This window comes from Scyliorhinus torazame, chromosome 15, assembly GCF_047496885.1.
Source record: "Scyliorhinus torazame isolate Kashiwa2021f chromosome 15, sScyTor2.1, whole genome shotgun sequence".
Taxonomy (NCBI): domain Eukaryota; kingdom Metazoa; phylum Chordata; class Chondrichthyes; order Carcharhiniformes; family Scyliorhinidae; genus Scyliorhinus; species Scyliorhinus torazame.
The window spans coordinates 181,299,359-181,322,461 of NC_092721.1; the positions used below are offsets into that span (position 1 = coordinate 181,299,359).

The following is a 23,103-nucleotide window of genomic DNA, read 5'->3' on the forward strand; positions in this document are numbered from 1 at the left end:
ACCGCTTGTCAGAGACCCCCACTCTGTCCATGCAGCATGGCAACTCACGGACCCGAACTCAGGGACCTCACAGTCCCCAGTGCTGTCCTTGTGAATTCACCTGCTCCTACCCACTCTACAAGGGCAATCCCTCAGTGGTGATATCACCATAAGCCCAGCACTGAAGACACGGGAAACATTGCCTGCGCACCAGACCCCTTTAAATCTAGAGGCTCACAGCCATGGCATTCCTGTCATGAGGCAGGAATCTCTGCAAGCGAACACTCCCCCAAGATGCCGATACTGAAGCCCTCCGGCCTCGGGTTGCACATATCTGGGACCCCCGCGACCTCTTCGGTGCCCCCTTACCAATTGACACCCTGGAGGGTGATGAAAACCTGAGCGCTCACCTCCAATATCCCCTTCAGAGGTGAGGTTTCCCGGTTCTTGTTTTTATGCAGCTGGTGTAAATTGCACTGGCGTGACGTCACCCCAGTGCCCAGTGACTACTGAATGAAGTGGGAAGACTCGGCAGGAGGGCTCACGCATTATATGTTAAACTGTGCAAATGAAGTTCCTGACCTTCCTAGGCTGAAACCGTGTTACATCATTGGCGAGGGGCATGGAAAATCGGGAAACGTGATCTCGCCGGTGGGAATCGTGTTTCTGGCTCTCGTGAGATTTTGAGGCCATGTTGCCATTCTAGCTAATGGCACGAGGGCAAAATCGCCACTGTGGTCTGTGGTGCCGCTCTGTCCAGTTAATTCTGAGGTAATTATCAAAAGAATCATAGGCAAGATGAGGTGAATTATTTTTATGCAGTGCATTATGATAATGGAATGTACCACCTCAGCAGCTGGTGAAAGCAGATTCAATAGTCACTTTCAAAAGGGAATTGGGTAAAATCTTGAAGAGAACGATCGGCAGAGCTACTTGAAAAGGGAAGTGTGTGGGACAATTTGGATAGCTTTTGTGAAGAGCTGCCACAGGTATGATGGGCCAAATGGCCTCCAGTTGTGCTCTCAGGTTCTATGGCCCAGTGTTTTGGCAAGATGGAGAGGCTTTCTGAAATTTCTAAACCATTGCTAAACCTGGCATTTCCCATCTTCATGGGGGTGAGTCTGGAGTCAGGCCAGTGTTCGCAGATGCCTAATTCATGGAGTCAACTGGCCATTTAAATCACCAGCTTCCCTTACTGAAGTCGGATTTTGGTAGGCTAGGAGTGTGAAACACAGGGTATGCTGATTAGACCAGACAAGAGGAGGTCTGATCATGGTGCATTCATTTGGAGAGCCAGAGTGTCCCTTTGAAGAGAGAAGGTAACCCTTCGTCTAGGGCCCAGGACACCTTTGGGAGAGGCAGGATAATATTTGGGATTGTTAAAAGCAAGCATGATCATACACATTTTACGCACAACCTGACTGGCATTGTCAAGCTGTCAATGAACCGCTGAGCTGTCAAGGAACTGTTAAAGGACTTCCCATTTGTAAAGAACTGTCCAGTTGTCAAGGAACTGTTAAAGTACTGTCCAGCTGTCATAGCTGTCCAAGAAATGTTGATGCTGTCACCGGTCTGTCCATGGTCTTGAGTATAAGAATTGGCAAGTCATGTTGCAGCTGTATAGAACCTTAGTTAGGCCACACTTGGAGTATAGTGTTCAATTCTGGTCGCCACACTACCAGAAGGATGTGGAGGCTTTAGAGAGGGTGCAGAAGAGATTTACCAGAATGTTGCCTGGTATGGAGGGCATAAGCTATGAGGAGCGATTGAATAAACTCGGTTTGTTCTCACTGGAACGAAGGAGGTTGAGGGGCGACCTGATAGAGGTATACAAAATTATGAGGGGCATAGACAGAGTGGATAGTCAGAGGCTTTTCCCCAGGGTAGAGGGGTCAATTACTAGGGGGCATAGGTTTAAGGTGAGAGGGGCAAAGTTTAGAGTAGATGTACGAGGCAAGTTTTTTACGCAGAGGGTAGTGGGTGCCTGGAACTCACTACCGGAGGAGGTAGTGGAGGCAGGGACGATAGGGACATTTAAGGGGCATCTTGACAAATATATGAATAGGATGGGAATAGAAGGATACGGACCCAGGAAGTGTAGAAGATTGTAGTTTAGTCGGGCAGTATGGTCGGCACGGGCTTGGAGGGCCGAAGGGCCTGTTCCTGTGCTGTACATTTCTTTGTTTGTTCTTTGTTGGACACTAAGTGAGTTGGCATGAAGCGGTAAGGGCAAAGGATGGTGGGTGGGTTGCATAGATTGTCATGAATTGGCACTAAGATGGCATAGGTGGTATCTGGAAATGGGGGTTGTGTATAGGGGCATGGGTTGGCATCAGAGGCATAGGATTGATAGATTGATTGATTGATTTGATTTATTGTCACATGTACCGAAGTACAGTGAAAAGTATTTTTCTGCGGCCGAGGGAACGTACACAGTACGCACATAATAGACAAAGGAATAATCAACAGAGAACACTGACAAATGGTACTTCGACAAACAATGATTGGTTACAGTGCGGAACAAGGGACCAAACAAAGCAAATACATGAGCTAGAGCAGCATAGGACGTTGTGAACAGTGTTTTTACAGGGAACCGATCAGTGCAAGGGGGAGTCGTTGGGGAGTCTTGTAGCTGTGGGGAAGAAGCTGTTCCTATGTCTGGATGTGTGGGTCTTCAGACTTCTGCACCTTCTGCCTGATGGAATGGTCTGGAAGAAGACAATGCCTGGGTGGGAGGGGTCTCTGACAATGCTGTCTGCCTTCCTAAGGCAGCGGGAGGTGTAAACAGAATCAATGTGCGGGTGGCAAGCTTGTGTGATATGTTGGGCTGAGTTCACCACACTCTGCAGTTTCTTGTGATCTTGGACCGAGCAGTTGCCATACCAGGCTGTGATGCAGCCGGATAGGATGCTCTCTATCGCACATCTGTAGAAGTTTGTGAGAGTCAATGCAGACATGCCAAATTTCTTTAGCTTCCGTAGGACGTAGAGACGTTGTTGGATTTTCTTGACTGTTGCAACTGGGAAATGGGGTTGGCAGAGGGTCATGTGTTGGCATAGGTGCATGTGAGTTGCCAGGGGTGCATTGGTTGGCGTAGGTGGTGTGAGGAGCACTGGGGAGTGGTTGGGGAAATGGGTTGGCATAGGTTGGCATGGATAAGGCATAGGGAATGTGTGGGCCACGAGAGGGGCTGAAGCTGGATGGCTGTTTTTTGCCATACTTTTTAATTTAATCAAACACAGTGCCAGGGGATAGCGGCAGGGCTTGCATCCAGCCAGCCTCCGCACACCACAACCTCCGCACTCACTGTGGAGCCGCCTGCCCCGGTTACTATTTCAGATCGGCTCTGCTCCCTCCCCCCATCCCCAAACGAAAACCCAACCTGCAACAGACGGTCAGTCTGGAAAATCTTTCAACCCTGAGAACCCGATCCAGGGATGAAAATCCAGGCCTATGATTCCACGCATTAGTGAAGTACATAAGTATCGCATACATCTAAATTACTATGGTGGCATGTGTTATCTACATGTAAAACTGCACTGTGATCATATATCATGTGGAAGATTTTAACTTCTTACATTATTTATTCTTATGTCTTTGTGTTGATGCACAAGGCGTGATGATTAGTGCTTGGGCAATAGAATTACTGTGTTTTATTTATGCATCAAGTAAATGTGTGTCTTCATTTGGTTGCTGCAGATTTACTCCTTAACCAATACACATCTATATGTAGGTTGTACAGTAAGTGTCCCCAGAAGGGTAATGGTCTATATTTAACTCTGGACTATTACTCCTCAAACCAATGTAAGCCAAACAATACTATGCATGCCTTCCTCTCTCTTGGCAATGTTTTCCTCTTTTCTGTGAGAATTACCATAAGAACAAGCGTAATGCAATTGTTTCATGATGGGGAGGTGGGGTCTAGGGGTGGCTTTTATGGAGGCAACAAGAGCACAAAATGTGGTGTGTGGGGTGACTGAATTAAGTGGGATGTGAAATTTCCGATGGCGGGTTGAGACACACAGACAAAGTTAGTGGCGTGTTTGTGACGTATCGAACATTACGCCTGCCTGTGGCGAGTTCACACTTGAATATACAACAGGAGGTAATCCCATAAAACATTAGTTGAGAATAGAAGTCCTCTTAGAGGCTAGAAACAAACCCCAACAGGTAGCAGTGATTAAAATTAAGGCACAACAGAGGGAACCGGACCGGAACAGCTTAGACTGGATAAATCACCAGGGGAATCAAGCTGCAGACCAAGCAGCGCAAAAGGCGTTAGAACAGAATGAGGTTGAGGAAGCACCGATCGCCCTTGTGGACCACACGGAGAAAGAGTTAAGTATTAAAGAACTCCATGAGTACACCCCCGACGGAGAAAGAGGTACGTGGGAAAAGCAAGGCACAGAGAAGGGTAGTGATGGAGTTTGGCGAAAGGATAATCGGGTAATGGTCCCCCAAATACCGGGGCTGGTTTAGCACAGGGCTAAATCGCTGGCTTTGAAAGCAGAGCAAGGCAGGCCGGCAGCACGGTTCAATTCCCGTACCAGCCTCCTGGAACAGGCACCGGAATGTGGCGACTCGGGGCTTTTCACAGTAACTTCATTTGAAGCCTACTTGTGACAATAAGCGATTTTCATTTCATTTCAAGGTGATGTTAGGACAGCTGTCCCAAAATTTTAAGAAGTGCTGAAGGAAGAAGGAGACATAGAAGAGCACAGAACTTAATGAAGGGAATTCCATTCTCGGTAGCCGAAGGCATAGCCTCCAACAGTAGAACAAGTGAAATTGTGAAAACTAGATAAACGCAGGTATTTCTGGGGGCGGTGGGAGGGGGTGCACATGGGTTGGAGGAGATTACAGCGATCAGGAGGGATTAGGCCATAGTAGTTCTAAACCAAGAATGAAAAATTTAAAATTGAGGCATTACTCAACAGAGCGGGATGCTGGAATGAATCTAAGCCTGATCTATACGATATGGTAGTGAGTTCCACATTCAAACCACTCTCTGGGTTTCAGAAACTAGTCTAAGTCAGAATAGATAATAAAAATAAATAGTCAGAGCTCAACAGTTTACTTAATTACACAAAGGAAGTGCCTAATGGACATGAATGTGATTAAATGACCAATGCACACCGGAGTCAAAAAAACACAGCAAGCTGATCCCTGGAACTCTCCCAATGACATGCTGCAAGCTTGGACTATTTTCCCAGACTATGGGTAGGATTTACCGCCTCAAACCACCTCCCCTCCTCCACGGCATGTGTTGCAGCAGGTCAAAGGCTAGGAATCCTACGGCGAGTAACTCACCTCCTGACCCCCCCAAAGCCTGTCCACCATCTACAAGGCATAAGTGAGAACTGTGATGGAATACTCTCTATTTGCCTAGATTAGTCCAGCTACAACAACACTCAAGGAGCTCAACACCATCCAGGACAAAGCAGCCCGCTGATTGCTCTCCCTTCCACAAACATTCAAACCCTCCACCACCGACGAACAGTGACAGCCGTGTATACCATCTACAAGATGCACTGCAGGAACTCACCAAGGTTCCTTCGACAGCACCTTCCAAACTCATGACCACTACCATTTGGAAGGACTAAAGCATCAGATACCTGGGAACTCCACTACCTGGAGGTTCCCCTTAAAGTCACTCACCACCCTGACTTGGTAATATGTTGCCGTTCCTTCGCTTTCACTGGGGAACATCCTCGAACTCCCTCCCTAACAACACAGTGGGTGAACCTCAATGACTGCAGTGGTCGAAGAAGGCAACTCACCACCACCTTCTGAAGTGCAACTAGGGATGGGCAATAAATGCTGGCCTAACCAGCACACCCCACATCCCGTAAATGAATTGAATAAAAGCAGAGGTGGACCGCCATTGGCCGACAGCGGAATTTTCCGTCCCCAGCAGTGGTCAACGAGTTTCCCCGCTGTTCATACCCTCCACTGCTGGGGATTGTCGTCACCGGGACTGAGGTTCGGCCGATATAACTATTTATTTGCCTTTTTTTTGGTAATTAACTTGTCCATGCACCTTCAACTGAAACAGCATTCTCCTGCCAAATCCAATGAGTGTACCTGTTACCCAACTGCTGCTGTTAAGCTGAACAGTCAGTGCTTATACAAATGTGATGTTTAACTGGCAAGACAATGTTCACAAGAGGTAATGAGGAGTTGCAACAAACAGCGCCCAATGTAAAGGCATGTAACCCTTAGTGTAAAATCCTCATTTTGTCCTTTCAAACTAGCTTCCAGCATGGACCAATAAAAGATATTTCTTTTCATTCATGAGATGTGGGCGGCTTATTGCCGATACCTGAGGTAGCACACTGTTGCTTCACAGCGCGAGGGATCTGGGTTTGATTCCCGGCTTGGGTCACTGTCTGTGCGGAGTTTGCATATTCTCCCCATGTCTGCGTGGGTTTCCTCCGGGTGCTCCGGTTTCTTCCCACAAGTCCCGAAAGACGTGCCTGTTAGGTGAATCGGACGTTCTGAATTCTCCCTTTGTGTACACGAATAGGCGCCAGAGTATGGCGGCTAGGGGTTTTCACTGTAACTTCACTGCAGTGTTAATGTAACCCTACTGTGACTCTAATAAAGATTATTATTATTACATTGCTGCGGATCTGAAGTCCAATGTTGGCCAGACCAGGTAAGGACAGCAGATTTCTTTCCCTAAGGACATTAATGACAATCTGCAATGGTTTCATGGTCATCCTTAGTCTTTTAATTCCAGATTTTATTGATTTCAAATTTCACCATGAGCTATGGTGGGATTCGAATCCAGGTCTCCAGGGGTTTATCCATGGTCTCTGAATAGCAACAATGCCACTACCCCACCGCCTCCCCTTGCATTTATATAGTGCTTTTCACAACCACCAGGCATCTCAAAGCACTTTATAGACAATTAAGTACTTTTGAGGTGTATTCACTATTCTAATTTGGGGATCACAGCAGTTAGTTTACATAGAGCAAGCTCCCACAAACAGAAATCACAACCAGATAATTGTTTTTTGTGATATTGATTGTGGAATAAATATTGGCCAGGACACTGGGGGAACACCTCTTTCAAAATAGCACATCACGAACAATGAGCAGAAGTAGGCCACTGAGCCCCTCAAACCTTCTCCACCATTTAATAAGATCATGGTGGATCCAATAGTGACCTCAAATACCAATTCCCCCCCCCCGCCCTTGCTTCCGAGAATCTATCCACTTCTGACTTATTTTGGCATTTGAACTATAAATGGCCAAAGCCTGTATCTGAGCGAAGGAATCTCAAGGCCACTTGTGAGATTAGCAACTCTTGTTATTTAAGAGTGGGTCAAAACGAACAGACAAAGGAGTTAGTTTGTCGACAACCCGTCTCCACGTTTTACCAGGGGCATCAAAACTCAATGTGTGTCAAACAAATGTGAAATGGATCCCATCAAACTCTCATTGCATTGTGATGGCCCTTCATCCAATTACAATGACCTTAGCTGTCTCAAACTATCATTGCGAAAAGCAACACAACAGGATGTTTATCATCCAGCATGCCACCTTACTTGTGAAAGGAACTTAGATTGTAACAGGTTGTGTGGGTGAGACAGCCATGTTTGTGACTTGCTTTTAAAACAGCAATATTCAGCTCGGCAGGGACAGGGAAACCAGCAGAAAGCCATCAAAGCAGCTGCAGTCAACTAAACAGACAAAGCAATAAACAGCTATACCTTGAAAGTGAGAGAAGCACCCTCCTCAACCCATTCCAATTTCAAGTTCACCTGAGAACCAATTGCCAGGCAATTCAGCTACAAGAAGCCTTGCAGTTTACTGAGATTCACTGCTTTCCAAGATCGTCAATCTAACCAAAGCATCAACACATGTAAGAAACTACTGGCCTACTGAAAAAATGGACTCAAATAATTTCACGTTGTAATAGTATATTTTTTCTTCACTATATTTTTGTGTGTAATAGTATGTGTAAGTCTAGTGAGTGAGGAACTTAAACCTCCAACAAAAATGTGGGATAATAAATAACCTTTTTTAACTCACAAAAAGCTTGCTGCTGTGGTTATTTAAACTCGGACAGCCACTGTGAGGATCAAACCATTTTGATAAGAGACAACAAGAAAACAAACAAATTCTGCCTGTGAAAATCTTATTCAAAAGAAGACACATCCTTCAGTACAGCGCTGGAGTATCTGCCTTGAATTTTGTGCTCATGACTTGGAGTGGGACCTGATTCCCAACTGAGCCATGGCTGTCACACAAAATACCATGGGCTGGATTCTCCGCCAGTGGGATGCTCCATTTTGCCGGCGGACTGGGGGTTTCCTGACGGCATGGGGCTGCCCCACAATGGGAAATCCTATTGACCGGCCTGCGAAACGGAACATCCCCGCCGGTGGGGTGAAGCAGAAATGAGGTGGGGCAGAGAATCCAGCCCCATAGATATCATATTTCACTTTCAAATTCGACGATGGATAATTCTGACTTTGGATGATCTGGAGAGAGGTTTAATGGATGTTCGAGTTGATTGTGTATGTGTTGCAGGATTATTTTCAGAATCTGTAGCCCTCCCCTGCTGTGCTTTGCCTTACTTACCACCATGTGACTATCAAATTGGGTTGAAGCTAACATGACAGAATGGTTTACTCCAGGGTGCCAAATTTGGAATCCTTCCATTGACTGGGGAGTGCAGGATCTTCACAGCGTGCTACTGTCGAGTGGTCAAAGGCCAGCTTAATATGCCACTGCTGTCACGGCCAAATTCAGGTTTAAATATTTTGCACCACATTCATATGCTACTACTCACAAAAACTGGAGCACAGAAAGACCTTGCATCTACATTGTGCCTTTTACAGTCTCAGTCATCTCAAGGTGCTTTACAATTAAGGACTTTTGACGCAAAGTCACTGTCATAATGTAGGAAATGTAGCAGCCAATTTGTGCACAGCAAGCTCCCCAAAACAGCAATGTGACTTTGATCTGGAACCGTATGATCCCGATTAGTGATGTTGATTGGATAAATATCGGCTCGGGAAAACTCCCCTGCCATTTCTTCAAATATGCCATGGAATCTTTAAGAGCCCCCTGAGAAGGCATTGCTTTATGTTTCACCTTAAAGACAGCACCACAGGACGCGACTTCGCAGCATAACCACGAGCAGCTTTGAACTCATGGCCTCCAGATTGCCAGACCAATACTACACCCATAAGGTCACCGTAAGAATAATTTGACCCAAGTACCGGTGAATCGATTGGCTGCAGCTTCAAACTGGCCGTTGGGAATTCCTGCACTTGGGGTCAATACTCACCAATAGTTTGCAGCCACTTTGAACCACATTGGGCTATCGCAGCAATGGATGTGGATTAAAGTCCTGAAAGGGCTCTGGGGATGGTGTGAGTGGTGGGTGGGGAAGGGAGCGGGGAGAGTAGCAGGGATGGGCTGGCTCCTGTAGAGTTTTGTCTATAAATGTATACCAGACTGCCATGAAAGAGCCATCACAATTAGATGACACATATGAAGCAATCACATTGTTTATGACAATATTGTTCTGAATGTTGAAGAAATACAAGCTGTTCAATACATTGTAAACACCTGACTGACCTTTAATGTGCCTTGTATGGCTCTTGCAGTTTTAAGCTCCATTTCCATTTTGGAGAAACATTAGGCAGATATTAGGGAATGGCAGACTCAGGCAGAAAAGTTACAACAGCCCAAAACTCTTTTGATCACTTTTACCTGACCCAATTTAGGCCTTTTACATGGTTTACCTCTTTTCAGTGTGATTGTTGAAGGAAATTGTTGTGATTCAGTGCTGATTTAGCCTGCTTTCTCTATTGAGATAAACCTTAATTCCACTGGGTTAATGAATAGGGAAGGCTCAATAACATTACCAACTGCATTGTGTGGAGTCTGCACGTTCTCCCCGTGTCTGCATGTGTTTCCTCCGGGTGCTTAGGTTTCCTCCCATAGTCCAAAGATGCGCATGTCAGGTGGATTGGCCATGCTAAATTGCCTTGTAGTGTCCAAAAAGGTTAGTTGGGGTTATTGTTTTATGGGGATCGAGGTGCTCTTTCAGGGCGTCGGTGCAGACTCGATGGGCCAAATGGCCTCCTTCAAAAAAAAAAAAAAAATTACATTCTGAGTGAGCTGCAAGCTACCCAATACAGCAAACTGGACAGGACTTTGTATTCCAGACCTTGGTCAGTATAGACACTTATGCTCTCTCTACTACAGTGGTTTCTGCATGCAGCCTCTGAATCATATACACTCGTCTTTGCTCCCCTAAGGTTGTGGTACAAAAGAATGCAGATCACAAATGTTCCGAGCTTGATCCCCATTCTGAATCGACTTCTGCTAACGCGGTTGGTCGGAGTACAGCCTAGCCTCGGTGTCCCTGGAGTTAAGAAACTGAGGAATCAACTGCCTAATTGCGCGTGATTGTCTGGGAAAGGAGGGATTGGATTCATCTGTGATACCTTCAATAGATCAACAGCCTTTTGATACCCACTGTCCAAATTCAAACATTAATAGGATGCGTTATACTTAGAATACCTGCCAGCATCTGTAAATAGCTCACCGCCACTGACTGCACGAAATAAAAAATTCCCTCAGCCTTCAAGAGGCTTTCAAAAAAAAATCATTAAATGTAGGTCTCACTGGCAGCACCAGCATTTATATCACATCCCTGACTGCCCTTGAGGAGGTGCTAGTGAGCCACTTTCTTAAACCACTGCAGTCCATGTGCAGGATGGTGAGTGGCTTGGAGGGAAGCATGCGGATGGTGGTGTCCCCATGCATCTGCAACCCTTGTCCTTCTAAGGTGGTAGAGGTAATGGATTAGGGAGGAGCTGTGTGACATAAGCCAATGTTCCATTCTTGTTTAAAGGGGAGCCCTCATGTAACGATAAGCCCAACAACGACAGGCCAGTTAGTTTGGTCTCAGTGTTGGGAAAGATTCCAGAAACGATAATTCAGGCCAAAATTAGTAATCACTTGGGTGAATATGAAAAGCACAAAGCAGATTTGTTGAGAGAAAATTCTGCTCAACCAACTGCTGGAGTTATTTGGTGATGTAGCAGAGAAGGTTGATGAGAGTAATATGGTTGATGTGATGTATGTGGACTTCCAAAAGGCCTTTGATAAAATTGTTGCACAACAGACTTGTGAACAAAGTTAAGAGTTCATGGAATGAAAGAGCCAATAGCAGCATGGATATGAAGTCAGCTGTGATAGGAAACAGAGAGTAGTGATTAATCGTTATTTTTCAGACTGGAGGAAGGTTTGTTCTGGAATCTCCCCGATTCAGTGTAGAACCCCGCCTCTTCCTCTCGACCTTGGTGTACAGTGCACAATTTCAAACGTTGTGGACAATACAAAACTTGGACGCATTGGGAACTATGAGGAGGGATGGGGGGGGGGGGCATCCAGCACAGGCCTCAGAATGGGGGGTTGTCCAACACGAACTCGGAGTGGGATGTAAGGGTGGCAGGGCGAGTGGGCTTCGGAGAGAGAGACTGAGGAATGAGTGCGTGTGAGAAAGGGAGTGAGCGTGTGTGGGAGAGGGAGTGATGTATGTGAGAGAGGGAGTGCGTGTGTGTGAGGGAGGTGAGTGTCTGTGAGAGAGGGATTGAGTGTGTGTGGGAGTGAGTGTGTGATGGTAGGTGAGTTTGTGAAGGTTTGTTAGTGTGTGAGAGGGGGGTGAGTGTGTGTGGGGGGGGGACGTGTGTGTGTGTCAGAGAGAGAGGGAGATGTGTGTGTGTTTGTGTGAAAGAGAGGGACACGTGTGTGTGCCTGTTGAAGTGTGGGAGACATGCTTATGTGAGAGAGAGAGAGGGAGACGTGTGTGTTTGTGTGTGTTTGTGTGTGTGTCAGAGAGAGAGAGTGAGGTAAGCGTGTGTGTGAGGGAGCGAAGTGTGTGTGTCTGATGTGCATATCAGCTTTCAACCATGACTCCACTCATTAAAAATGACAAAAGGTAAGACTTTTAAAAAAAATTTTGAATGAGCGAACTTTTTAATTATTACCAGATTACCCAATACTAAAGTGGATACCATTTTCAGGGGTTAATATTAAGCGGCCATGGGAAGGTGGCTTGGTCAGGGGTTCATGTGAGGGGTCCATGTAGCTGGTGAATGTACCTGCCACTGTGTGACTCTTCCTAGTTCTGAATGCATACAGAAATATAGCCAGAAAAGACTAGTTTAAATTTGATTTTTGTGTTTGCACCTATTTATGGCAAAAAAAAGGGTGTCGACATTAGGGAATGCTTGAGGTTCCTTGATGCACTTGAGAGGTCATTCAGGGTTCCGCAGCTCGAAAAGCTTTGGAAAGCCTGGGGTAATGGAATGGGGGAACATGTGGAAGAAGAAGTTTAATACAGAGGAAATTCATTTTGGTGGTGAGTGTGATTATCTGGTAAAGGAGGGATTGGTAGGAAGAATATGGAGAGGCAACACAATATAAAAGGTACGATTCTAAAGCAAGCAAGAGCAGAGAGACCTGGGTGCGGAACTCATTGAAGTTGGCTGGACACGTTGAGAGAATGGTTAATAAAGAATAAAGAAGGAAGTTCTGTTAATCTTGTATAAAACACTGATTCAGTATCACAGTCCCAGAGTCTAATCTCTTCCAATATTACGGGTCTGGCTTAGTTCTTTAGAGCCCTTCCGTGTACATCACTCTAACTGGGTAAATTTACACACAATTGACTAAGGTTGAATTGAGTCCATTATAGTTTGATGGCCTTGTCAAGCCTTCTGTAATCATATCTGGGCTTGAATCATCCTAAACATCAATTGACTAAATCTACTGCAGCGGACTTGCTTCCTGTTTTACCCTGCAATACGACACCTTGTAGAGTTCCAATTGAGGCATTCAAGAGGGAATGGGATGTTATCAGAAAAAGAACAATGTGCAGGGTAGGTATGTGGCACGGTGGCATAGTGGTTAGCAGTGCTACTTTACAGTGCCAGGGAAGCGCTGCGCTGGTCAAAGAGACACAGCCTGAGTGAGTGAGACACAGACAGAGTGAGAATTTGAAACTTGGTAATTTGGTGCAGTGAGGTAATTCGGTGCAGAGTGGGAGAAGGTGCTTTTTCCCGACTGTTTTGTTCTCTCTCTTTCTTCGGGCCTAATTTCGGGAGCCGTTCGGAGGAGGAGGAGCAGTCTCTGTGAGTATAAAAACCTAACGGTAACTTCCTGTTTTCCAGTTTTCCCCCCAAAAGTGACGTCAGAGGGAAGCTGTGATTTGATTGGTTGATAGCAAGTCTGCCCCAAATTTTAAAAAAACACAGCTAAAAACTTAAATTAAACTAATTAATTAATTAGAGATGGCTGGTCAGGTGATGTGCTTGAGCTGCTTGATGTGGGAGCTGGTTCCCATTGCGAGCTGCAGCGACAACATCTGCAGTAAATGTTGGCTGCTCGAAGAGCTCCGGCTCAGAGTTGATGAGCTGGAGTCTGAGCTTCAAACACTGAGGCACATCCGGGAGGGGGAGGCTTACCTGGACACTGTGTTTCAGGAGGCAGTCACACCTGTCGGAGTAAGTAGTTTAAATCCTGCCAGTGGCCAGGGACAGCAGGGTGTGACTGCAAGTCAGGCAGGTAAAGGGAACCAGCAGTCAGGAACTCAGGAGCCTCAGCCCTTGACCCTGTCCAACAGGTATGAGGCACTTGCTCCCTGTGTGGATGGCGAACAGGGCTGCAGGAAGGATAAGTCAGCTGACCAAGGCACCATGGTTCAGCAGGCCATTCAAGGGGAGGGAGTAAATAGGCAAGTTGTAGTTGTAGGGGATTCTATTATCAGGGGGATAGATAGTATCCTTTGTGAGCAGGATAAAGAGTCCCGCATGGTATGTTGCCTGCCCGGTGCTAGGATGCGGGACATCTCTGACCGGCTTGAAAGGATACTGGAGAGGGAGGGGGAGGATCCAGTTGTTGTGGTCCATGTCGGTACCAACAACATAGGCAAGTCTAGGAAAGAGGACCTGTTTAGAGATTATAAAGAGCTAGGATTCAAATTAAAAAACAGGTCCTTAAGGGTCATAATCTCCGGATTACTGCCCGAGCCACGTGCAAATTGGCATAGGGAGGCAAGAATAAGGGAAGTTAACATGTGGCTGAAAGAGTGGTGTGGGAAAGAGGGGTTCCTTTTCATGGGACACTGGCATCAGTTTTGGGACAGGGGCGGACCTATACCGTTTGGATGGTCTCCAACTGAACCGAGCTGGGACCAGTGTTCTGGCGAAAAGAGTAAATAGGGTGGTCAATAGTACTTTAAACTAGAGATTGGGGGGGAAGGGAAAGTCAGGGAACCAAGAGGTGAAGTAATCAGTGGGAAGCGTAGCTGCTTAGGAATACAAAAAAGCACGAAAAGACAGAACTCAGGAGAGGTTACGATAGTCCCCATCCCACAAAATATGACACAGTGTATGGAAAGGCTCAGTAAACCAAGGTCCACCACACTAAGAAAACAAAAAGGGACGGTCAATAGAGAATTAAAGGTGCTATATTTAAATGTGCGCAGTGTACGGAACAAGGTAGATGAGCTTGTGGCCCAGATTGTGACTGGCAGGTATGATGTGGTAGGTATCACAGAGACGTGGTTGCAGGGGGTTCAGGACTGGCATTTAAACATCCAGTGATTCACAACCGATCGAAAAGACAGAGAGGTGGGCAGAGGGGGCGGGGTTGCCTTGTTAATCAGGAATGAAATTAAATCAATAGCACTAAACGACATAGTGTCAGATGATGTGGAGTCTGTGTGGGTAGAGTTGAGGAACCACAAAGGCAAAAAAAACATAATGGGAGTTATGTACAGGCCTCCTAACAGTGGTCAGGACCAGGGGCACAAAATGCACCACAAAATAGAAAGTGCATGTCAGAAAGGCAAGGTCACAGTGATTATGGGGGACTTCAATATGCAGGTGGACTGGGTAAATAATGCTGCCAGTGGACCCAAGGAAAGGGAATTCATTGAATGTTTACAGGAGGGCTTTTTGGAACAGTTTGTGATGGAGCCCACGAGGGAACAGGCCATTCTGGACTTAGTGTTATGTAATGAGCCAGACTTGATTAAATATCTTAAAGTAAGGGAACACTTCGGAGGCAGTGATCATAATTTGGTAGAATTCAATCTCCAATTTGAAAGAAAGGTAGAATCAGATGTAAAGATGTTACAGTTAAATAAAGGTAACGACAGGGGCATGAGGGAGGAACTGATGAAAATCGACTGGGAGCAGAGCCTAGTGGGAAAGACAGTAGAACAGCAATGGCAGGAGTTTCTGGGAGTAATTGAGGACACAGTACAGAGGTTCATCACAAAGAAAAGAAAGGTTATCAGAGGGGGGATTAGGCAGCTATGGCTGACAAAGGAAGTTAGGGAATGCATCAAAGCAAAAGAGAAAGCCTATAATGTGGCAAAGAGTAGAGGGAAGTCAGAAGATTGGGAAGGCTACAAAAACAAACAGAGGATAACAAAGAGAGAAATAAGGAAAGAGAGGATCAAATATGAAGGTAGGCTAGCCAGTAACATTAGGAATGATAGTAAAAGTTTCTTTGAATACATTAAAAACAAACGGGAGGCAAAAGTTGACATTGGGCCGCTCCAAAATGACGCTGGTAATCTAGTGATGGGAGACAAGGAAATAGCTGAGGAACTAAATAAGTACTTTGCGTCAGTCTTCACAGTAGAAGACATGAGTAATATCCCAACAATTCAGGAGAGTCAGGGGGCAGAGTTGAATATGGTAGCCATCACAAAGGAGAAAGTGCTAGAGAAACTAAGAGGTCTAAAAATTGATAAATCTCCGGGCCCAGATGGGCTACATCCTAGAGTTCTAAAGGAGATAGCTGAAGAAATAGTGGAGGCGTTAGTTATGATCTTTCAAAAGTCACTGGAGTCAGGGAAAGTCCCAGAGGATTGGAAAATTGCTGTTGTAACCCCCCTGTTCAAGAAGGGAACAAGGAAAAAGATGGAAAATTATAGACCAATTAGCCTAACCTCGGTTGTTGGCAAGATTCTGGAATCTATTGTTAAGGATGAGATTTCTAAATTCTTGCAAGTGCAGGGTCAGATTATGACAAGTCAGCATGGATTTAGTAAGGGGAGGTCGTGCCTGACAAACCTGTTCGAGTTCTTTGAAGAGATAACAAATAGGTTAGACCAAGGAGAGCCAATGGATGTTATCTATCTTGACTTCCAAAAGGCCTTTGATAAGGTGCCTCACGGGAGACTGCTGAGTAAAAAAAGGGCCCATGGTATTTGAGGCACGGTACTAACATAGATTGACGATTGGCTGTCAGGCAGAAGGCAGAGAGTTGGGATAAAAGGTTCTTTTTCGGAATGGCAACCGGTGACGAGTGGTGTCCCGCAGGATTCAGTGTTGGGGCCACAGCTGTTCTCTTTATATATTAACGATCTAGATGACGGGACTGGGGGCATTCTGGCTAAGGTTGCCGATGATACAAAGATAGGTGGAGGGGCAGGTAGTATGGAGGAGGTGGGGAGGCTGCCGAAAGATTTAGACAGTTTAGGAGAGTGGTCCAAGAAATGGCTGATGAAATTCAACGTGGGCAAGTGCGAGGTCTTGCACTTTGGAAAAAAGAATAGAGGCATGGACTATTTTCTAAATGGTGACAAAATTCATAATGCTGAAGTGCAAAGGGACTTGGGAGTCCTCCTCCAGGATTCTCTGAAGGTAAACTTGCAGGTTGAGTCCGTAATTAAGAAATCAAATGCAATGTTGTCATTTATCTCAAGAGGCTTGGAATATAAAAGAAGGGATGTACTTCTGAAGCTTTATAAAGCATTAGTTAGGCCCCATTTAGAATACTGTGAGCAATTTTGGGCCCCACACCTCAGGAAGGACATACTGGCACTGGAGCGTGTCCAGTGGAGATTCACGCGGATGATACCAGGAATGGTAGGCCTAACATACGATGAAAGTCTGAGGATCCTGGAATTATATTCATTGGAGTTCAGGAGGTTGAGGGGAGATCTAATAGAAACTTACAAGATAATGAATGGCTTAGATAGGGTGGATGTAGGGAAGTTGTTACCATTAGCAGGGGAGACTAGGACCCGGGGGCAACACCTTAGAATAAAAGGGAGTCACTTTAGAGCAGCGATGAGGAGAAATTTCTTCAGCCATAGAGTGGTGGGTCTGTGGAATTCATTGCCACAGAGGGCGGTGGAGGCCGGGACGTTGAGTGTCTTTAAGACAGAAGTTGATAAATTCTTGATTTCTCGAGAAATTAAGGGCTATGGAGAGAGAGCGGGTAAATGGACTTGAAATCAGCCATGATTGAATGGTGGAGTGGACTCGATGGGCAGAATGGCCTTACTTCCGCTCCTATGTCTTATGGTCTTCTGGTCTTATGGACCTGGATTCAATTCTGGCCTCGGGTAACTGTCTGTGTGGAGTTTGCACATTCTCCCCCTGTTTGCAAGGGTTTCCTCTGGGTGTTCCGGTTTCCTCCCATAGTCCAAAGATGTGCACATTAAGTGAATTTGTCCTTCTAAATTGCCCCTTAGTGCCCAAAAAGTGGGGTGATAGGGTTACAGGGATAGGGCGGAGGATTAGGCTTACAGTCACGGTGTAGACTCAATGGGCCAAGTGGCCTCCTTCTCCACTGTAGGAATTCTATGATTCCAGGATGAGATGAATTGCTCCCTCAGAAAGCTAGCACAGATAGGATGGCACGTATGGACTGCTTCTGCGCTGTACCCATTCTCTGGTTCGATGACAGGACTTCCAACACCATTCCAATTGATTCCGGCAACAAAGATTTGCGAGATTTGCTAGTGTCACACGGGAGGGTTTAAACTAGTATGGCAGGGGGGTGGGCACGGGAGCAATAGGTCAGAAGGTGAGAGCGTTGAGGGAGAACTAGGGAATATGGACAGTGTGGCTCTGAGGCAGAGCAGACGGGGAGAAGTTGCTGAACACAGCGGGTCTGGTGGCCTGAAGTGCATATGTTTTAATGCAAGGAGCATTACGGGTAAGGCAGATGAACTTAGAGCTTGGATTAGTACTTGGAACTATGATGTTGTTGCCATTACAGAGACCTGGTTGAGGGAAGGGCAGGATTGGCAGCTAAACGTTCCAGGATTTAGATGTTTCAGGCGGGATAGAGGGGGATGTAAAAGGGGAGGCGGAGTTGCGCTACTTGTTCAGGAGAGTATCACAGCTATACAGCGAGAGGACACCTCAGAGGGCAGTGAGGCTATATGGGTAGAGATCAGGAATAAGAAGGGTGCAGTCACAATGTTGGGGGTATACTACAGGCCTCCCAACAGCCAGCGGGAGATAGAGGAGCAGATAGGTAGACAGATTTTGGAAAAGAGTAAAAACAACAGGGTTGTGGTGATGGGAGACTTCAACTTCCCCAATATTGACTGGGACTCACTTAGTGCCAGGGGCTTAGACGGGGCAGAGTTTGTAAGGAGCATCCAGGAGGGCTTCTTAAAACAATATGTAAACAGTCCAACTAGGGAAGGGGCGGTACTGGACCTGGTATTGGGGAATGAGCCCGGCCAGGTGGTAGATGTTTCAGTAGGGGAGCATTTCGGTAACAGTGACCACAATTCAGTAAGTTTTAAAGTACTGGTGGACAAGGATAAGAGTGGTCCGAGGATGAATGTGCTAAATTGGGGGAAGGCTAATTATAACAATATTAGGCGGAACCTGAAGAACATAGATTGGGGGCGGGTGTTTGAGGGCAAATCAACATCTGACATGTGGGAGGCTTTCAAGTGTCAGTTGAAAGGAATACAGGACAGGCATGTTCCTGTGAGGAAGAAAGATAAATACGGCAATTTTCGGGAACCTTGGATGACGAATGATATTGTAGGCCTCGTCAAAAAGAAAAAGGAGGCATTTGTCAGGGCTAAAAGGCTGGGAACAGACGAAGCCTGTGTGGCATATAAGGAAAGTAGGAAGGAACTTAAGCAAGGAGTCAGGAGGGCTAGAAGGGGTCATGAAAAGTCATTGGCAAATAGGGTTAAGGAAAATCCCAAGGCTTTTTACACTTACATAAAAAGCAAGAGGGTAGCCAGGGAAAGGGTTGGCCCACTGAAGGATAGGCAAGGGAATCTATGTGTGGAGCCAGAGGAAATGGGCGAGGTACTAAATGAATACTTTGCATCAGTATTCACCAAAGAGAAGGAATTGGTAGATGTTGAGTCTGGAGAAGGGGGTGTAGATAGCCTGGGTCACATTGTGATCCAAAAAGACGAGGTGTTGGGTGTCTTAAAAAATATTAAGGTAGATAAGTCCCCAGGGCCGGATGGGATCTACCCCAGAATACTGAAGGAGGCTGGAGAGGAAATTGCTGAGGCCTTGACAGAAATCTTTGGATCCTCGCTGTCTTCAGGGGATGTCCCGGAGGACTGGAGAATAGCCAATGTTGTTCCTCTGTTTAAGAAGGGTGGCAGGGATAATCCCGGGAACTACAGGCCGGTGAGCCTTACTTCAGTGGTAGGGAAATTACTGGAGAGAATTCTTCGAGACAGGATCTACTCCCATTTGGAAGCAAATGGACGTATTAGTGAGAGGCAGCACGGTTTTGTGAAGGGGAGGTCGTGTCTCACTAACTTGATCGAGTTTTTCGAGGAGGTCACTAAGATGATTGATGCAGGTAGGGCAGTAGATGTTGTCTATATGGACTTCAGTAAGGCCTTTGACAAGGTCCCTCATGGTAGACTAGTACAAAAGGTGAAGTCACACGGGATCAGGGGTGAACTGGCAAGGTGGATACAGAACTGGCTAGGCCATAGAAGGCAGAGGGTAGCAATGGAGGGATGCTTTTCTAATTGGAGGGCTGTGACCAGTGGTGTTCCACAGGGATCAGTGCTGGGACCTTTGCTCTTTGTAGTATATATAAATGATTTGGAGGAAAATGTAACTGGTCTGATTAGTAAGTTTGCAGACGACACAAAGGTTGGTGGAATTGCGGATAGCGATGAGGACTGTCTGAGGATACAGCAGGATTTAGATTGTCTGGAGACTTGGGCGGAGAGATGGCAGATGGAGTTTAACCTGGACAAATGTGAGGTAATGCATTTTGGAAGGGCTAATGCAGGTAGGGAATATACAGTGAATGGTAGAACCCTCAGGAGTATTGAAAGTCAAAGAGATCTAGGAGTACAGGTCCACAGATCACTGAAAGGGGCTACACAGGTGGAGAAGGTAGTCAAGAAGGCATACGGCATGCTTGCCTTCATTGGCCGGGGCATTGAGTATAAGAATTGGCAAGTCATGTTGCAGCTGTATAGAACCTTAGTTAGGCCACACTTGGAGTATAGTGTTCAATTCTGGTCGCCACACTACCAGAAGGATGTGGAGGCTTTAGAGAGGGTGCAGAAGAGATTTACCAGAATGTTGCCTGGTATGGAGGGCATAAGCTATGAGGAGCGATTGAATAAACTCGGTTTGTTCTCACTGGAACGAAGGAGGTTGAGGGGCGACCTGATAGAGGTATACAAAATTATGAGGGGCATAGACAGAGTGGATAGTCAGAGGCTTTTCCCCAGGGTAGAGGGGTCAATTACTAGGGGGCATAGGTTTAAGGTGAGAGGGGCAAAGTTTAGAGTAGATGTACGAGGCAAGTTTTTTACGCAGAGGGTAGTGGGTGCCTGGAACTCACTACCGGAGGAGGTAGTGGAGGCAGGGACGATAGGGACATTTAAGGGGCATCTTGACAAATATATGAATAGGATGGGAATAGAAGGATACGGACCCAGGAAGTGTAGAAGATTGTAGTTTAGTCGGGCAGTATGGTCGGCACGGGCTTGGAGGGCCGAAGGGCCTGTTCCTGTGCTGTACAAAAAAAAAAAAAAAAAAAAAAGAACTGATTGGTTGATTGATTGATTTGATTGATTGATTTTATTGTCACATTTACTGAAGTCCACAGTAAAAAGTATTTTTCTGCAGCCAAAGGAACGTAGACAGGAGACAAAAAGAATAATCGACAAAGTACATCAACAAATAATGTTGGTCACAATGTGGAACAAGGGCCAAATAAAGCAAATACATGAGCAAGAGCAGCATAGCGCATCGTGAATAGTGTCTTACAGGGAAGAGATCAGTCCAAGGGAGAGTCGTTGAGGAGTCCAGTAGCTGTGGGGAAGAAGCTGTTCTTATGTCTAGATGTCCAGATCTACAGACTTCTGTACCTTCTGCCTGATGGAAGAGGGCAAAGCCTGGGTGTGAGGGGTCTTGGACAATGCTGTCTGCCTTCCCGAGGCAGCGGAAGATGCAGACAGAATCAATGTGAGGGTGGCCAGCTTGTGTGATGTGTTGGGCTGAGATCACCACACTGTGCAGTTTCTTGCGATCTTGGGCCGAGCAGTTGCCATAACAGGCTGTGGTGGAGCCAGATAGGAAGCTCTCTATGGCACATCTGTAAACGTTTGTGAGAGTTGATGTAGACATGCGAGAGGTTGGAGAATTTCGGACTGTTTTCCTTGGAGTAAAGAAGGTTGAGAGGGGACTTGACAGAGGTATTCAAAACACTGAGACATATGGACAGGGCTGAACTGTTAACTGTCGTGTTGGGTGTTCCGCTGAACCAACATGGTTGCAGATGGTACAACTCTGTTTTATTACTCGTGATAACAACATCTGTAAACTTATGCCGGTGGTTCGTTCTTTACCCTTTAACCTGTGGACCCAGCCCTAACACTATCTGAGAGAAGCACTCAGCACATGGTGTATGTCTGAGTGGCAAGCTATGAGCTCTGTGCCCTGAGCTGTCTCCTGCTGGAATGAGCGGGAACTGTGGTGTTCCCCGTTTTATAGTGCGTGTGCTCTCACTGGTGATTGGCTGTGATGTTGCGTGTGTGTTGATTGGTCCGTTGATCTGTCCATCAGTGTGCATGTGTGTTTGCACCATGATGTTTATCTGAATATCATGACATTAACTAGAAGGCACATTTTAAAGTAATTGGAAAAGTGATGTGAGGACATTTCTTTTCACTCCAAGAGTGGCTGGAGTCTGGAATAAATTTCTGAAGAGGGCGGTGGAGGAAAGTCTCAAGGCATTCAAAGGAGAATTGGATTGGTACTTGAAAAGAAAGAATGCACACGGTTATGGGGTTAAGTCAAGGGAATGGGTGTAGGTAGAATGCCCTTGCAGAGAGACAATACAGACTCAAGGGGCTGAATGCCCTCCTTCTGCACTGCAAACATTTTGTGATTCCAAAGTCAACCAGTGGAATCAACACCTTAACTGCTTAAGCTTAGCAAAGGCTTAGCAACCAGAAGTGCTGCAGTCAATCCTTAGCAATATCTGAACACTCAACTACTGAGTGTCCTCTCCAATCATTGATTATGTGAAGGCATCACATCACCTGCGTTGTTCTCTTCAACAACATGTGCTTTGTACTTCAAAAGACTTGAATCTGAAATTCAATGTCGATGTCATTGATTATTAATGAAAAGTAACTGAGGCAACCTTCGACTTGTGAGATGTACAGAACAAATCCATATGCAGTTACAGAGATAGAACTAACATTTATTTTATGTATGTGTTAAAATGTTATAATTGACGATAATAGTTTATTGAATAAGTGGGTTTTTTCCGTCTCCAATGTACTCCTCATTCCCTTCTCAATGTACTAATTTTTATGGAATATAGTTCCACCAGCAATGATGGCCCTGATCCAAGTGGCATTTCCTGCCCTAAGTAATAAAACCATAAGACAAAGGAGCAGAATTAGGCCATTCGGCCCATCTGGTCTGCTCCGCCATTCAATCATGGCTGAGTTTTCTCATCCCCATTCTCCTGCCTTCTCCCCGTAATCCCTCATCCACTTATGACTCAAGAACCTATCCCTCTCTGTCTTAAAGACGCTTAGTGACTTGGCCTCCACAGCCTTCAGTGGCAATGAGTTCCACAGTGAGAGTTCGATCTTCAGACTGTGAGTGCACTATCATGGGTGCTTTTCAGCAATAGTTATTAGATCGTGATCAGGACCAAAAGCCATGGCTGAATTTCCCTCCTCTAGTCCGGGAGCACTCAGACCATTTTTATCATCCTCCCTCATATCGGGCAGCATGGTGGCACAATGGTTAGCACTGCTGGCTCACAGCGCCAGGCACCTGGTTTCAATTCTATCCTTGGGTA

The 23,103-nt window shown here is 46.0% G+C and overlaps 1 protein-coding gene across 4 annotated transcripts in view; it reads right to left on the minus strand.

The window, feature by feature from the left end:
• Positions 1–23,103, minus strand: part of gabrb3 (gamma-aminobutyric acid type A receptor subunit beta3) — an 896,267-nt gene that overhangs the window by 304,366 nt on the left and 568,798 nt on the right. The window contains exon 1 of one of the 4 annotated variants that reach the window (XM_072477219.1): positions 9,867–10,028. The exons of the other annotated variants lie outside the window; for them this stretch is intronic. Coding sequence (XP_072333320.1) covers positions 9,867–9,875 — 9 coding nt within the window. The 5' untranslated portion in view covers positions 9,876–10,028. Of the gene's footprint in view, positions 1–9,866; positions 10,029–23,103 lie in introns of those variants that run through there. 4 annotated transcript variants of the gene reach the window in all.